At 38.2% G+C, this 18,242-nt stretch overlaps 1 protein-coding gene across 1 annotated transcript in view; it reads left to right on the top strand.

The window, feature by feature from the left end:
* LOC131051255 (DUF21 domain-containing protein At4g14240) overlaps nucleotides 1-18,242 on the top strand; it is a 176,803-nt gene that overhangs the window by 25,700 nt on the left and 132,861 nt on the right. Inside the window, exons 2-4 of the mRNA XM_057985688.2 lie at nucleotides 5,699-5,775; nucleotides 8,958-9,041; nucleotides 9,222-9,335. Coding sequence (XP_057841671.2) covers nucleotides 5,699-5,775; nucleotides 8,958-9,041; nucleotides 9,222-9,335 — 275 coding nt within the window. The remainder of the gene's footprint in view (nucleotides 1-5,698; nucleotides 5,776-8,957; nucleotides 9,042-9,221; nucleotides 9,336-18,242) is intronic.

Raw genomic sequence — 18,242 nt, 5'->3', positions numbered from 1 at the left:
AATTCGCATAAGAAGGAATGAATGAATGATTTTGAAAATGTTACAACACTCCCCCATTATATAGGGCGCTCACCCTAATTAAGCATAAGGCCAACCTAGCAAATAAGGCAAAAAATAAAATAAAAACCACTAAAAAGGAGGCCGACTTGCTTGTAAAGGCAAGTAAATATGTTTTGAGCGCTCACCTTTATATTTTAAATTTTAAAATTAATTTTGATGCCTTCAAGGTGGATTTTCAATTATTTCAAGGCCTAAAAATTAATTAATTAAATTGCCAATGCCTTAATTAATGCGAATTTAATTCAACCTCCCAAATGTCTTGAATTTGGGTAATTTAGTGCAAATTGGGGAATATCAAGGCTTGATTGAGGCTTAATGAAGCTTCCTGATGATTTCGCCCTGGACCCTTTGGAAGGGTCAGGAGCGATTTTTTCAATTTGGTCCCGAATATCCCATTCCTTGACTCCAAAATCTCTTGGAAGGTGAGTTCATATGTGTCTTGACCTAATCAAGTTGTTGCATTTCAATTTTTTATCATTTCTTATGAGCAATTAGGTGAAAATGTAAATTTCGCCCTGGACCCTCTGAAAGGGTCAGGAGCGATTTTTGCTTATTAGGTCAAAATTCACCTTAATTTGATCGTTGACCTCCTCCAAGGTAACCTCCAGAGTTCATTTCTCTCCATCACTAGGTTAGCTCATCAAAATTTTGAAGGAAATATTGCATTTTCAAGAATTTCGCCCTGGACCCTCTGGAAGGGTCAGGAGCGAAATTCTTTCCTGAGCTCAAAATTCTCATTATTATAAGTCCAAAACCTTACCAAGGCATTCCAAATGGCATCTTTCACTGAGGTCCAGGCTTAGTTTCACTCAAATCTTGGAGAAAAAGGTGGATTTAGGGTTTTTCGCCCTGGATCCTCTGGAAGGGTCAGGAGCGATTTTTCTCATTTAGGCTTACTCCTTCATCATTTTAACTCCAATCCACCTCACAAGGTTAGGCAATGATCCTCTTCATTCACTCCACCCAAGTTTTGCTTGTTCTTGCAAGGTAAAATAGGGGTTTTTTAGATTTTCGCCCTGGACCCTCTGGAAGGGTCAGGAGCGATTTTCCTTCTCTGACCTAGAATCATCAACTTTTGAAACAAACAATTACTCATCAATGGTCTTAAAGGTCATTTCTACCTTGGTGTATCCTTGCCTTAGCACAATCTTAAAAGGAATATGTTGATTTTATGATTTTCACCCTAGACCCTCTGGAAGGGTTAGGAGCGAATTTTGAGTTTTAGGCCTATTCCTTCATGCTTTTTAACTTCAAATCACTTCTAAGGCATAGAACATCACGCCTCTCTCCCATCCAAGTCCTGAAAACCAAAATTTTATCTTGAAATGCAAGGAAAATAGGAGGACTTGGAAATTTCGCTCTGGACCCTTTGGAAGGGTCAAGAGCGAATTTCCTTCTTGGCTTCAAAATTTGCATCCTTAGCAATCCAATTCAACTTCAAGGCAATTCAAACGTCTTGTCAAACCCATGTCTAAGCTTGGTCTAGTCCAATCTTTTGGAGGAAAAGATAGTTTTTAGGATTTTCGCCCTGGACCATCTGGAAGGGTCAGGAGCGAAAATCCTTATCTAGGCTTGGTTGCTTCCTCTTGACTATCTCAATTATCTTCAAAGGACAAAACATACTTCCTCACATTCGTTCAAACCATAAAAACCAAAAAGATTGTTTTGATCTTGTAAGAAAAAGGTGTTTTTTAGGAATTTCGCCCTGGACCCTCTCGAAGGGTCAGGAGCGAAATTCACAATTGTGCTCAATTCCTTCACCTCTTGATAATTTTTTCCAACCTCAACATATTCCCAGGGGCAGTTCCTTCTATGTCTCATCTTATCCCTTATTTGACTTAGCAAAATTTGATAGTAAAGAGTGTTTTTGAGAAAATTCGCTCTGGACCCTCTGGAAGGGTCAGGAGCGATTTTCACCATTTTGACCAAAATCTTTCATTTTCTACCTTGAAACTTCTTTGCTAAGTGGGATTTCATCTTGCACTGTGCTAGGAATAGGATTTCATGTCCAAGAAGGGCTAAAAATGTGTTTATAAGGAATTTCGCTTTGGACCCTCTGGAAGGGTCAGGAGCGAAATTGCCTTTCTTGGCCAAAATCTCCATCCCTCAATGCTATCGAACACTTCTCAAAGCAAGATCATGTCCATTCCTCTTTTCAACATGCTTTGGGCATCAAAATTTGGTCAAGTAAGGAAGGAAATGAGGTCTAGGAGGATTTTCGCTCTGGACCCTCTGGAAGGGTTAGGAGCGAATATCATGATTTGGGCTTGATTCTTCCTTTTTCCAACTCAAAATCACCTCAAGAGGTAACTAAACAACATCCTTCACCCAATGGATAAGGTCTTAAGCCAAAACAAGGTTAAAAGAATAGGCTTGCAAGGAATTTCGCTCTAGACCCTTTGGAAGGGTCAGGAGCAAAATTCACCTTCTTGGCTAAAATCCTTCATTTTTCATCACTTCTAAACACGCCTAAGGGTTCCAACATGCTCACTCTTCCTTTCATCACGCCTTTGACACTTCAATTCAACCAAACCAAGCAAGAAATGCCTCCTATAAAGTTTTTCGCCCTGGACCCTTTGGAAGGGTCAGGAGCGAATTCGTCAATTTAGGCTCAATTCAATCATCATTTCAAGTTGATTTCACCTTTCAAAAAAAAGACACTACTCCTCTTTCATCTATGCCAAGCTTGACTAGATTTTTTGCAAGAAAAATAGAAGGATTTGAAAATTTTCGCCCTGGACCCTTTGGAAGGGTCAGGAGCGAATTCCTTAATTTAGGGCAAAATCCTTCATTTCTTCATGACTTCTAACATACCTAAGGGTTTGAATATGCTCATTCTTCCTTTCATGATGCCTTAGGCTCCTCAATTTGATCAAACAAGGCAATAAATGTCTCCTATAAAGATTTTCGCCCTGGACCCTCTGGAAGGGTCAGGAGCGAAAATTAGATTTTAAGCAAAATCCTTCATTCTTCAAAGTTGAAACTTCTTCAGGAGGCAAAAGGGAGTTGTTCTTGTTTCACTCATGCCCAAAACTTGACCTTTTTCATTGCAACATGGGAGCTATTGAGAATTTCCCTCTGGACCCTTTCGAAGGGTCAGGAGCGAAATTCACCTTACTTGTCCAAAAATCTTCATTTTGCACGCTTCCAAATCTTCAAATGTATCAAATGATGTCCAATCTTCATTCCAAGAGATCCTGCACATGAAAAGTTAGCCAAAGTTAGTGAAAAATAAGCTCTTATAAGATTTTCGCTCTGGACCCTCTGGAAGGGTCAGGGGCGAAATCTCCATTCCAAGCCAAATTGCTCAATTTTCATGTTTTAAACTACTTCACAAGGCAAAGTCAGGTCCTTTTCCAAGCTAGGAACAAGTTTGCAATTCCATCTAAGGCAAGAAAGAGTTTTTAGGATGAAATTCGCTCTGGATCCTCTGGAAGGGTTAAGAGCGAAAATCCTTTTTCAGGCATCATCTTGCTTTTCAAAAATCCATTAATTCCATCTCCGGGCAAAACATATCAATTCACCTCCAAACATGCTTTAGAAAGTATCACTTAGTCACAAAGTGAGGAGAAAAAGAGCTTTACAATGATTTTCGCCTTGGACCCTTTGGAAGGGTTAGGGGCGAAATTTCCCTTTCAGGCCAAGTCTTACCTTAATTTGCTTCATCCTCCATCAAACTTGATCAAACCTTCTTCTTTTCTTCACTGACTCCGCTCAACTGACTCAGACAGGGAAACAAGCAGGACTCTGACAAGAAAACCCTTAATCTAGACCTATCCTGACTTGAGACCCATTCTCCCTGTTCCTTGATCTAACCAACTTGATTCTCCTGAAAGGCATGCTTCATTCTGGCAATCTTGAGGCTTCAGGCAGACGACTAACAACCTCCTAAACCAGACTAGACTTAGCTTGAAGGAAACCCTAAAACGAGCTTCCAAAGCTTAGCCCTAATCTAGCTAGCCCAGGCAGACCACTCACTCACTCAAAACCCTAAAAGCAGAGAGAAAAACAAACAAAGAGAAAACAAAACCTAAGGCAAAAAGAGGGGGTCCCCATTCCAATGGGGCGATGTGTGAAATGGTCACAACAATGTATTAAAAGGGCAGATCTGATTCATTCAAGTGTGCAGTTTGAAGATCCCAGATTTGAGTCACATGACTTGAGCTAAGTATTGTATTGTTACAATTCAAAATTGAATACATAATCTGACCTGTGGGTCTTTAGTGCTGGGTTTTTCCTCCTTGGAGGTTTTTCCAGGGTAATTGAGTTGGTCTCTTGTGCACTTGGTTTCTCTCTTTCGTTTACTTTATCATTTACTTAATGTTAATCTGAAATTAAATACTGAAAGTCTGATCGCTGGTCTGAGACACAAAAACTATCAGCTAGGTGTAGTCGATACCTAGTACCTACAACCACTCAACACACATCAAGGGTAGCTTATACACACACACACACATATATGTATGCATGTACATCCATACATATATAGCCGAAGCACATACTAAGATATCAAGTAAATAACTTTATTGCATTTGACTTGTCTAAATACATCATCATTTAATTTTCACATCAATTTTGATATTTCAAAACACAATAAATCCAAATCACATTATTATCTTACCTCTACATATATTTAATGTCACAATCACATTTAATTTAAAATTAATCAATATACCAGCATCATTAATATTAACATAATATAATCAGGTAAACATCACTAACGATTAATGTCATGAAATATCATCAGTAGAGTATACATTAAGTTCCCACAAGTAAGTTGGCACAAGAATATATATATATATATATATGCATACATCTCAATGCAACACCCCAACAATGACCATCATGTGGTGGTCCAGACATTAATAGCACCAAATACATACAAGAGTAGGATATAAAATAAACACTAAAGAGCAATGCACACATGCACAACTCAACATCTGTAGAAACAATGTCGCAACATACCTATCCACATCTCCAAGCTGCAAATGGGAGAGGCATTAGATCAATGGCATGAACATTACTTATATTTGTATCTTGTGTTGAATATATGGTGAGAATTAATTATTAGAGCTTGTGATTTGAATAAGATAAGAATTGGCAGTTTGTGGATTGGATACTTAGGTCTTTGAATCTCCAAGCCATGATTTCTTCTCTAGAGTCTCTAATAATTAGTATATCAAATTGATCCTTATTTATTTTTCAACTAGTGCATGAGGGAAAAATGATATATTGGTTGAAAACTGACTGTTGATATTCAACTAATTGTGGGGTTTTCAATTGATTAAATGAAGTCAAGTCATTGTTTAAGGTATTAACATTCTTTATTTTGCATCTTGTGTCAGATGTTTGGTGAATATTAGTTGTTAGAGATTAGATTTTAATTGTTGCTATATTAGGTTTACCAAATACTAATGGAACATACACACAAATGAATATACACACACATGCTCACTTGCACATGTGGATGCATTAAGGGGGGAGGGAGGGGGAAAGGAAGAGAGTGAGGGGAAGGGTAAGGTGGAAGTTTAGAGAGAGAGAGATTTCATGCATGTTAGAATTGTATGCTATGCATTTTTCCTGCAATTCGAATTATTAGTCATAATTGAACAATTATTTCTTTGATGTTTTTTTGTAGCTGTCATTTTACCTGTCGTACAAAAGCAACATCGGCTTCTCGTGACATTGCTTCTTTGTAATGCCATTGCAATGGAGGTACTTTTTGAATTCAATACATATGGATAATTTTCATTCACTATGAAGTGCTATATGATGGATTTAAATGTAAATTGATTGTGACTTTTTGTTTGTCAAATTAAATCTTTAATGCAGTTTGTCCATACAAGCTTTGTTGGTTTTTTGCTTGCTAAATTGTGTATTTGATCAAATCTTCAGTCATTATTGATTATTATTTGTAGCATTTTATGGGCATGTTAAGTTTGTTATGTAATATTTATCAAATCATATATAGTATTACACTTTGAAGACATTTGTTGTAACAAACAAGAAACTATGCCTCACTCAATGCACATAAATTAAAAATGATTGTTTCAAGTTTGAACTTAAGGACATAAAAGGTAGTAACAATGTTGCAATTGCCTTAAATTAAAAGTAATAGGTATTTATAGAAGAGCTAAATTCCTCAAAAAATCTTGATTTTCATGATTTTTAAAAAATCTTAGGCTAAAAAGATTTTCCCCAAAAAAGTTCAATTTAATCAGCTTCGATTTGCAATGATTTTTTAAAATTTGGTCTGTCCCGATGTTTGAATCACAACATATGAGAAGGAGAAAACATCATTCCTTAGACTGAGACGTAACACAGTGGGAGAGGAGACACTATTGCTATGCCGATATAATTTCTGATCAAAATTTTGGCTTGATAGTTGGTGAGTAAATTTATACTTCCAGTTCGGGCTATTTGGTGAGCAAGATTTAGACTTCCATTTTGGCGACTCTGGATGCCTGTGTGTGCAAGCCTTTGAGAAAAGCACGGGGTATAGAAGTTTTCTTGTTTAGAACAATCTTAATTATTACATTCAGTAATAAGAGTGCCATTATTCAGGCCCAAATCCTTTGATTGGTAGACAATCCATAGCAGAATACAGATCTGCATATAGATGATTGAAGTTTATACATCGGCAGCGATAAAATAAGGTCAGAATTCACATCTCCAAATTGTAATTTTTTTTTGAACAACATTTAAAATAATGTATTTCAGTTTGGTCATATAAAGAAATATATCTTAAATCTGAAAAGGGTGCTAGGCTGAATATAAACAAGTGCAACATAATTATAATATCAAGTTCCGAAGGCTTGAACAACACAGTAGTACTTATGTGTTTGCAATTGAGATATTGTGGTCTTTTCATTTATGACATGTCATTATGGAATTAAAATTATAACTTGAGCATACATTGCAATTGAAGCTATATCATTTTCAGAAGACAAATTGTGTGACAAATTGCCATGAGGAAAAATAGTAAAAATCTATTGCGAATAGGCAAGGGATTTTACACTGCCTGAAGCTGTACGACCAACAAGGAAAACCCCAAGAATCACCTTGAATAACTCTTCAAAGCTTTAGGGAAGTTATGCAAACTAACATCAAATCTGCAACTCAGTATATATAAAAAATATCCATCTCTGCAACCAATCAAAACCAAAACTTTGATTTGTAACGATGGTGATCCTTAGATGGAACCACACTGACAAGCTAAAGGGTTTTTGTCCTGGAAACTAGTAATTCTGAGAGGGTTTTCATCTTCAACAGATTTAGAAGAACTCAAAGTTCATTCTAGCAGTATAACAAAATCATACACACCAATCAATCTCAAAATGAGCCCCAAGACCTCCTTATATAGCTTTTTGGAGGGAATTATACAATTGAAAATTATAATAATTCAGTTTCCACTCAATTTTTTTTTTGAAATAATAATATTTAATGTGCAAAGGCTCCCTTATCTCTCCTGTGCGTCCACTTATGAATTATTTTATCACATTTTTAACAAGATATTTCACTTAAGTTGTCATTTAAATATTTAACATTATAAACTTAAGTGGACATTTTAATTATTTTACCCAAGTTGTAGAAAGCACTGAAATGACATTGGAATCAAACTCTGATCACATCAAGATGATACTGAAGGTATAGGATGATAATTGGAGCCAATTGAGTGACTTGCTAAAAATAGATTGCTTCTCCAAGAAGTTTGGAGAAGCCACCAAAAGTCAGAATTTGTTTTATAAGTGTTATACTGATCCACACTGCCTACTGAGCTCATTTCTAACAACCAAAGTCACTACTAACCAACCCAAAGCCTTCCAAGAATTTTGGAGTTTTCCCCAACTCACCAAGAAGCTTGCAAGAAAACTCGAAAACTGAGCTAAATGCTCACAAATCAATTCTGTTCAAAATGGGGACATTACAGATGCAAACAAAGAATATAGAGAACTATAAAAAAATTTCTTGGACAAAGATAATTCTTTAATGGATGAATTGAAATGAGATAAATTCAACTCATCGAGGTTAATGCTGGTGATTTCTGATGTGATTAAACTTATTTCATCAATGTTCCTATATTTGTCCCTTTTCAATAATACAAAGCATATAGATTTTTATATCAATAAATTGTAATTAGTTTGGCTTTCTTGATATTTTTGGATTCCTCATGTAGGGTAAAATCAATTTCAACTTTTTGAGTGTTTGTTTTGTTATAAATTATGCGATTATTTGTTTCTAAGTTATCTTTCAACTTTTAGTCGAGGGCATGTTAGGCATGGTGATGCATCTCCAAGAAGTTTGGAGAAGCCACCAAAAGTCAGAATTTGTTTTTTAAGTGTTATACTGATCCACACTGCCTACTGAGCTCATTTCTAACAACCAAAGTCACTACTAACCAACCCAAAGCCTTCCAAGAATTTTGGAGTTTTCCCCAACTCACCAAGAAGCTTGCAAGAAAACTCGAAAACTGAGCTAAATGCTCACAAATCAATTCTGTTCAAAATGGGGACATTACAGATGCAAACAAAGAATATAGAGAACTATAAAAAAATTTCTTGGACAAAGATAATTCTTTAATGGATGAATTGAAATGAGATAAATTCAACTCATCGAGGTTAATGCTGGTGATTTCTGATGTGATTAAACTTATTTCATCAATGTTCCTATATTTGTCCCTTTTCAATAATACAAAGCATATAGATTTTTATATCAATAAATTGTAATTAGTTTGGCTTTCTTGATATTTTTGGATTCCTCATGTAGGGTAAAATCAATTTCAACTTTTTGAGTGTTTGTTTTGTTATAAATTATGCGATTATTTGTTTCTAAGTTATCTTTCAACTTTTAGTCGAGGGCATGTTAGGCATGGTGATGCATTTGTTCTTGTTTGGCAGGCTCTTCCGATTTATCTGGATAAGATCTTCAGCACTGTACTTGCTGTAATACTTTCAGTGACTTTTGTCCTAGCTTTTGGGGAGGTGAAACACATTTCTAGCTTGTCTAAATTGTTCAAATTGATTGGACAACTTGATCTTGAGTGTATTCTTTGTTGCTTTATTCATGTTGTTAAGATTGTAGTAGACACTTAATCTATTTAGTGTGTTCTGTACTCAGTTATTTTGGGACATACAACAAGGTGCACTTGTCTTATTATGCAGGTTATACCACAAGCATTATGTTCACAGTATGGACTTGCTATTGGTGCAAATTTGGTTTGGCTTGTGCGATTCCTTATGATTATTTGCTATCCTATTGCCTATCCAATAGGCAAGGTAAGCTACATAACGATTGTACTTTAGCTGAAAGAGAGTGGATTTGGAAGATCCATTTGGTAATACATTTTCTCTAGAAAAGACATACTGACTTATTGTTTTGGCTTTCACTTTTTCTATTATTTAATTTAGCTTCATACAACTTCTTGTAAAGTAATAAATAATTTTGCTTCCTGAGAATTTCTATGCTTCAAACTTCAGATGCTATTTATACCTTGAAGGATATGTTTTTTGGCACAAAGGTGTCGTCTCAGTTTTATTTCAATATCAGCTTTACCGAATTAATTCTAGTAAAATCTTTGTGCAATTTTTACTGCAACCAAATAATCAGTATTTCTCATTATTACATAATGCTAGTTAAATAAGTCAACTATATAATCATATCAGGTTTTAGAACATTAAGATGCTGAATATTTACGCTCTAGAATATTTTGAGAGTATATTTGTAATTTTGGGACTAGAATTATTGTAGTTAACTATAGATCCAGTTGAACTCATTTTTATATGTATGAATTTATTTATCTTTTGCCTTGGGTGTTACAACTCTTGGAAATTACATAGCTCAATTAGTGTGTTACATTAGTTGTTTATAGGATACATTAAAAAGAGCATTGCTACTGGGAAGAAGGCACGCAGAAGGGCGCAACCATGTAATTGGCTGCAGGGGCCAATAATTGCATGGTATGTTTATAATCAAGCTAATTAATCATATGCATAAGTTGGTTGCTCTAAATGCTATGTATAAGTTGATTGGTTGGAAGTGGGGCAAAAAGGTACATGGAGATATTGCAATCATTTCAATTGCAGAAAATCTTTCCAACTACATTAATAGTGACAAAAAAACACGATTTCAATTCTGCTAAACTGCTAACAACTAGATTCCTTGGTATAACGACTTGGCCCCATGGTCAAAATTTGGTGGGAGACACTTCTAGATGTCTATTTTCTCCACTTCTGCATATATTTTAGATTGTTCTTGATACTTGCAGGTCAGTTGATCCTGCTGTTATGTTTTAGGTACATTTATGGGAATGTTGGACTGCTTTTATAGCTCTTCCAAGGGAAAATGACCCCAGATAAGGGTTAACCTGCACAGCCCTCAAATAACGCGACCTCACTTATATATCATCTTCATGTTTTTTTCCCTTTATCCAAGTCCTACGTGAACGAGAATATTTGCACTCTCTAAAATTGCTCCTACGGTTCACTAATAGAATCAATAAGAAACTGAATCTTCTTTCTACATTGATGTTCCATTTTATCAATCATATGTTAGAGGTCCCTCATCTCTTTCACTGCTTTATCTGCCTTATTACTAAATCTCTGGTTAGTTTTTGAAAGTGGTCATTTCATGGAGGATCAGATTCAACTGTCTCTATCTGTATAGGTTATTCATAACCAAATTTACTTTAGAAACACCTCAAATGTTACTTTCTGCGTAGGCAAAATTTGAGGAAGGAAATTATTTCTCTATCTGCATAGGTTATTCAATAACCAAATTTACTTTAGAAACACCTCAAATGTTACTTTCTGCGTAGGCAAAATTTGAGGAAGGAAATTATTTTAGAACCACAGATTGGTAAGCAAAACTTACTGAATGTGTAATGATAGTTTTCCCTTCAAAATATGTATTTGACCTAAGTTTGAAGATGAATATAAAATTTATAATTATTACATACATATTTTGGCTAATCTGATTTTTTTGTCTATTTTTTTGGCTAATCCTTGATGTTTTTTCTGTTAGCTATATGCCTTACTTCTCCACCATTTTTTAATCCATAAACAATTCTACCATGCTAATCTTCAATGTGGCTGTGGGTATAACAATTTTAGTTAGTGTTTGGAACATATTAAATGCTATTGATGCCCTTGGCTATTGGTTTACGTCAATGAATAGGATTGCAATAGAATTTAATTTTATGTTTACAATCTGCCCCAATGATTGTTCACACATGTTAGCAAACTGCTGTGTCAAGGGTGAAATCTGGGCAGTCCAACGCTTTTTCTTTTTTAAATATATTTATCTTCATTTATCTTATTTCCCCAAATCTTTAACTTTTTTGCTACATTCATGCTTTATCATCTCATTTCCTAAGATTGAAGCCTCTTTTCTAGATCTCTTTTTGAATAGGTAGGTGTTGTGCGTTGCACACGCTCCCTGTCGCCGATAGGGTCCCCTTTCCTTTTTGAGGGCCTTTTCCGTCTTCGCCCTGTTGAGTTCCGCGCGGGGTGTCTTGTGTCCTTTCGAGCGAGCCCGCGATCAGTCCGTAAGATGATGATGTTCAACGGAGGAGTCTGTGATTCCATGAGGTCAGTTGAGCCCTTGAGCACGAATTCCAAGAGATTGTCTAAGCTTGTAAAATCGCCTTAGATAGGAGTGTGATGATAGAGATTGGCGAAATCCGTCAAGTAAAGGATAAAGCATCTGAAGGTCGCATGAGGACCCAAAGACGCCGATTTTTCGCATAAGAATAATGAGAGGGATTACATGATGTTTTTAGAGGTTTGTGGGATTTGTATGAATGTCGATTTCCGCCAGCTGAAAGGTGGAAGGGGGGCGAAAGCCTTAAACTCACCCAAGTGCCGAAACTCGCATTTTTTAGTGAAAACGCAGTAGAAAAAGTGAAAGTTGGCAAAATGCCTCAAAGGGTTGAAATTTGGACCTTTAAGCCAAAATGTTAGAAAAATTGAAAGTTGGCAAAATGCCCCAAAGGGCTGAAATTCGGACCTTTAAGCCAAAATGTTAGAAAAACTGAAAGTTGGCAAAATGCCTCAAAAGGTCGAAATTCAAACCTTTAAGTGAAAATGTGAGAAAAGGCAAAGTTGGCAAAACGTTCAAAAGGTCCGAAGTTTGCAAGGTAAGAGGAAATGTCGAAGTTCTTTTCAAACCACGCCCAAACGCCAAACTTCGCGTGACCAAGGGTAAATGTGAAGTGCTTAAAGGTTGAGAAATAACCTCAATTCGCTGAAGTCCAGATGAAGTGCGAAAATCGCGAAATGTGAAACCCTGCAAAGTTTTTTTTAAGTTGACAAAATGCCCCAAAGGTCCGAAAATCGCGTTATGAAAGAAAGGCGCAAAAGATGAAGTTTTCAAAACCCCGGAAAACACCGAAGTTCACACAATAAGAGTAAGTGAGAAGTGTTTGAAGTCTGCAGAATTTCCCCATTCTGCCAAAAATCGTGTTGTGGGAGAAGTGGCGAAGGCTTAAGTCCATGCAAACTTGTAAAAACCCTTCAAATTACCGAAGTTCGCTGTCCAAGCAAAAGGGAAGAACCGCGGATTTGGAAGGCACGATTTTCCTTCAAAGTTCAAGAACGCACGAGGCACCGAAAACCGCGATTTAGGGGTTAGTTGCAGAAGAATCTTCATAATTTGAAAACCCCCTCCGTTTGCTAAAAGTTCGCATAAAGTAAAATCGCCCAAGTTTGAAGCCGTAAAAGAGAAAACGCACAAGGTAAAAAATCGCTGAAGTAAATTGCCAAAATCACCAAGGTAACAAAATTGCTGTCTGAGTGTAAAATTGCAAGTTCTTTTCAAACCATAGGCGTTGAAAATTTGAATAGGAAGTTAACCGTTAAAATTCAAAAAAATTGCAGAACTCTTCCATTCAAATTTGCAAGTTGTGCGGATTCGCATCATTCATTTTCGCCAAGTAAGTGTACTTCACCTCTCTCGATCATTTGAAATATTTGCAAATTGGATAGATGTGTGTGCAAAACATTGATTAAAATGATTAAGTCTTGAAAAACGCATCTTTTTCCGTTTGTAAGACGTCATGCAAAGCAATTGAAAACAGAGTCTCGGAATTAACCAGAAAATGCATTTTCAGACTTAGGAAAATTTCTCAAGCTTTGTCCATTTTGAAAATTGATCCTAAAGTGCCTAAGTATAAATCCGCAATCGAAAGCTTCGTAAATATTTATGTTTAAGTCAATCAAGCTTTTAGCTAGCGATATCATGCTGTCCTTTCAATTCGGTTTTTGAATTGATCCATGTATGTTGGCATATTCTTTATCTGACCCGCTTTACTTCCCCTATATCTCCTCGTAATCTGTGTCCGGCTATGCAGGATAAATGCCTAAATCGGCGGTAGAATCATCAAAGACGCCTGCTACAGCCGAGACATCGCGAGCATCCAAATCAGATATCCCTCACAAAGTCGAAAGGATGAAGTATCAATACCAAAGAGGGGGATTGAGGGAGTCAAAAGTTCAGAGTGTCTGGGACAGTGTCGGTGATACTGGCCTGGGCCATATTGATATCCAAGATTTCAAGAACCGAGTCTTCTCCCTTAATGCCTATGGTAGGCCTAGACAGATGATGGAAAGTGGCATCGCCCAAGCGGTAGGATTTCCCCCGACAGTACAAAACTATGAGTTAGTAGTAGAGGCTGCCCGACATTACCAGCGAGGTTCCAGATTGGTGCTCCTCGAGGACATGGTCCTCGCTAACTTCACTCCTGAGGCTATTGGCGATGCATTTGACATTCCCTTCCCAAACAACCCTATAACAACAATTATTGACGAAGCGCAGGGGGTGTATGATATGAATCCCGCCAGGCGCAGAACACTAATGAATGAAGAGTGGTACAAGGAGAGGAGACCTCCAAGCGTCAGGATTGGGAAAAAGACCCCTAAAAGCGACTTTCACAATGAGCATGGGGACATGGTCACATTGCTCAGCAGGATTATGGGACTTCCCCAATCCAACTACTTTGAGGAATGGATGTTTTACTTCACAGAACAGGTCTTCGCTGGGAAATCCAAGTTTGACTGGGCCCAGATCATAAGCGACAACATCCATACTTAGCTGATCGAACTTGAGACAAAGAAGTACTTTACTATGACCTCCTATTTGGTCTACATGTTCGCTAGGAACCAGCCACTGCCCGGTTTAATAATGAAAGGTGAAATTGGGAATGGACCTGATTAGGTGAAAGTATATGATTGTTACCCACAACTACACTATCTAAATATAGCTCAAAGAGAAAAGAACAGCCCGACCTATGCGGTTGGTCAATATGAGCACGTCAATGACGCCTTCACAATGCGCTTGGTCAGGCTAATGCAGGGAGGATTACACATAAGGCTCTCAGAGCAAGCTACTATTCTAGTACAGGGATATGGAGCCTGGTTCATCCAGTTCCCAAGGTTCTCCTACATCTGGATAGCTGGCTTTGATCATGCCCCTCTCCGACTTCCACGGTACCCAACCGACAAGATAGTTCTTATGGAGGTCGCAAGGCAGTCACGTCCGGCAGGCAGCTTACTCAGGGATAGGAAGTAGGCTGGATTCGCATTCCCCATGATTATAGGCAACTAGGATGTCCATCTAAAAACCCCATCTCAGGCGGAGGAATCCTTTGCAGAGATAGCCTCCTACGGCCCGCAGGAGCATTTTCCAAGGAAATGCTTTGATCACGACAATCTGGCAAAGAGAGCCTATGGCAGGCGATACAGAGCAAAATAATCAGTTGAAGATTATTGGAAAAACTGCTCTGATGACTATGAGGTCCGTAGGCGCGAATATTCAAGGCTGAGTGTGCAGCAGATGCGACTCTTCGAACACCGTCGGGTCCCAGATCAACTCACAGATTCGGGAAATTGTCTGCAAGTCCAAGAATTTGAGGCAGTAAGGCATCTTTTACCAGGTGTTGATTGGTCACAAGACCCGATCACTGATTTTGAGGCAATCATGGCAGCCCCAAGAAGATATACAGACCAATGGTTGCATCAGCAGATTGAGCGACTAATTCATGGAGTCCAGTTCACTTACCACTTAATGGGTAGCCTTGATTCTCAGTCCTCCGAAGATGAGGGAACTTCCAGTGCACCTAAGGAAGAGATTGAAAAACCTGAGAAAGGAAGAAGGCTAAGGCCAGCAGAGGAACTCGGACATCCAAAAGAACAAGAAGGGAAAAGATCCCCATTAGGAGACCAGAGGTCACTTCATCATCAAAGGACCCTAGTTCGTCCGATGATGTAGTAGAACTAGATTATATACCTGCTCCGCCTTCCCAAAGTGATATTGATGCATTTGGACTTGATGATCCTCCTGCACCCGACATGCTGGAATCCGAGCTAAGAGCCATTGAATCAGCCGAATTGGGTAACCAAATAGAGGAAGGAGAAATTCCATCCATTCAGGGGATTGCATTGCATGAACCCTCCCAACTCTACCGTTGAAGGAGGGCAAAGGACAAGGGAGACCCGCGAGCTCGAAAAGATTGAAGAGCAACCATCACACGAAGGCACCAGACAATTGTTCAGTGAAGTGGGAGAAAACTCTGCTTGCAAGCAAAGAACTTGACACCTCCTCCACTACTCCGGTAACGAAACAACTGCAAATTTCTGATGAGACGGTTGAATACATCAAAGAGCAGAGTGCAAATTTGACCATAGCATCAACCCAGATTGTACTTAAAGAATGGTTAATTGCCCGAGCCTAGCGCAAGGCCGCCACCAAGCCACCCATCGATTTGGAGGACATCTTCTCACACATAGACCAAGCTAAAGCCAAGGGGAAGAAAAAGCCCAAGGCATATTCTAGAATTACCAAGGATGAACGAAGGAACCGTACTCTTCACATCGCCACCCCGCCTGTAGACAAGCCAGAGATCAGATTACACTGGCAGATTATAGCATCACGACTGTCCCCATCGGACGAGCCACTAAGGAACAGTAAAAGGAGGAATTCAAGGATTCAGTGCAGAACATACTCAAGCAACTTGAAGAAATAACAACTGAAAAGAACATGTATCGAGCTTGTGCTGAGCCGGCCGAGGGGTACATTGATCAACTCCTGAGACCATTACACAATGCTTCCGAAACCCACATTCTCTCAACGGCATTGGCACAAAGAACCACGACAAAATTTGAAAGGATACGGGATACTGCAAGGGCCGTCAAGGAATGGATGCAGGGCATTAAAGAAGGAGGGGAGCAAATCTTCAAGGATCTGCGCGAAATGGCCCTCCATAGGGAAGCTATTGTTATCAAAATGTGTAAACTAAAGAAAGAGTGCTATAACATTCATGAGGCGATGGCCAAGACCTTGCCCCTCGTTAGGGCTCTATTCTGGACATGTTCTCAGATCCCTGCTGCTGATGCTATCCTAAATCCTTATAGCGTCAGTACCTTCAAAGACTGGTATTGGACCCTCAACATGAAGGACGACATGAGGGATAGTATCAACAAAATGCATGATAAGTGTGATGACACTTTATCAACCTTGGTGAGAAGATCCTCAAGTCCATGGTTCCTAGTTGGAAGAACGGTATGGAGGACAGTGAGGTGCAACTGCAGTGGGAGGACTGGCTCAATCCCAAGGTCGCATACTATATAGAGGATCTAGATTTTTCTTCTGAGCTTCAAGCAGACATATCATGTTTAGAGAATCACAAGTCATACTGGAGAGAGGAACTGGAGAATTTAGATGGCCTCCTACTAGGTATCCATTACAAAATGTTCAATCCACCTATGCCGCCATCAACCGAATTGTTCAAGTTATGCTTGAGATTTCAGGACTACGTTCGGGTAGAGCGTGCAGCTGATCGGGATATCTGGGGAGAATATTTGCATGGCGAAGTCGAATTCATCACCGAGGAATCTAGAGCTGGAAAAGAAAAAGTGCTCTCCTAAAGTTTTTTTTTCTTTTGAATTCTGAAAAGTGCACTTTTTGGCCAAAGGGTCATATTTGACTTCCAAGTCAACTAAATTTAAACTTTATGTGTGTGTGCACCTTTTTGGATTATTTTGGATAAGTTTTAATTACCTTTTTGGGTAGTTATTACTCCCTTTGGGGTAGTTGTTGATATTTACCCTCCATTTATGGGTATGGGTACTCTTTTGTAAGGGATGAATTTGAGCCACTTGTTTAGATTAGATCTTGGCCTATTTAAGGGGACTGGTTTTCCCTCATTTTGTAAGATGTTCATGGATTGTTGTTGAAGCTCTGGCGAAATTTACAGGATTTAATGCAAAGTTAAGACTGTTTCAAGTTTCCTTGTGAGTGCATGGTCTCCTTCTTCATTAATTTAGAATTTTCAGTTATGTTTCTTTCCTTTATATAGCATTTTCTAGATAAACATCCGATAGAATCCTCGTTGTTCATACCATTAGGGGATGACTGATTGTCTTTCCTTCTGTATGGTTAATCTGAACCTTTCATATGCTTAGTTCGGTTATGGAATGCTCACAGAATGAATGTTAAAATTCTGATGTTGTATTTAGTAACATGAAAACTCAATTTTCCCTTGAAGATCGCATTAGATTGATGCAAGTATTGTGCTTAAATGGCTGGTAATGCTTAGTCTAGTTATTTGGAGGTGTCTGTCTGTTTTCTTAATATGCTATCCTAGTTAAATAACTTAGATTCTTTGTACCTCTCTCTCTATCCCTTTGTTTTCCTTTTTTTTTATCAAGAAGAATCCGCAGTTCTGTTGAAAACAGTATCAACCCAACTGAAACCATTCGATAAACGAGACTGTTAAAGTTTTGGGAATTCATCCAGCAATTGCCTATTTTACCGTAAGTCCCCTTGTGTTTCCAGCAAAAATACATCAAAACACTGAGTAATCCTGTAGTCAAGACCTGACAAACAAAACCTTGAGGTCGTCCCCTTTGATCAAACGTGAGAAACAACATTAGGGATTTCATTATCTCAAGAGAGGATAGGATACTTTGCGAGTACATTCTATTCTGCATTGGCCGTATGCAGTTTGCAGCAATGCGACTTTAGACACGTCAACAGTAGGTAAGGACAATTTACACATGGAAGACATTGTGACATCTATTCTTCTTTTGGCAATCTTTATCAAACTGAAAAAAATAAATATTGTGAACTATGTTCTAGTTTGATGGCATCTATCCCTGGATTGGGTTTGTTTGAACTGGATTTGCAGTGTT

The sequence above is a fragment of the Cryptomeria japonica genome, chromosome 9 (assembly GCF_030272615.1).
Source record: "Cryptomeria japonica chromosome 9, Sugi_1.0, whole genome shotgun sequence".
NCBI classification, from domain to species: domain Eukaryota; kingdom Viridiplantae; phylum Streptophyta; class Pinopsida; order Cupressales; family Cupressaceae; genus Cryptomeria; species Cryptomeria japonica.
The sequence above is the reverse complement of the archived record's forward strand: the minus strand, read 5'-3'. Positions and strand labels throughout refer to the sequence as shown.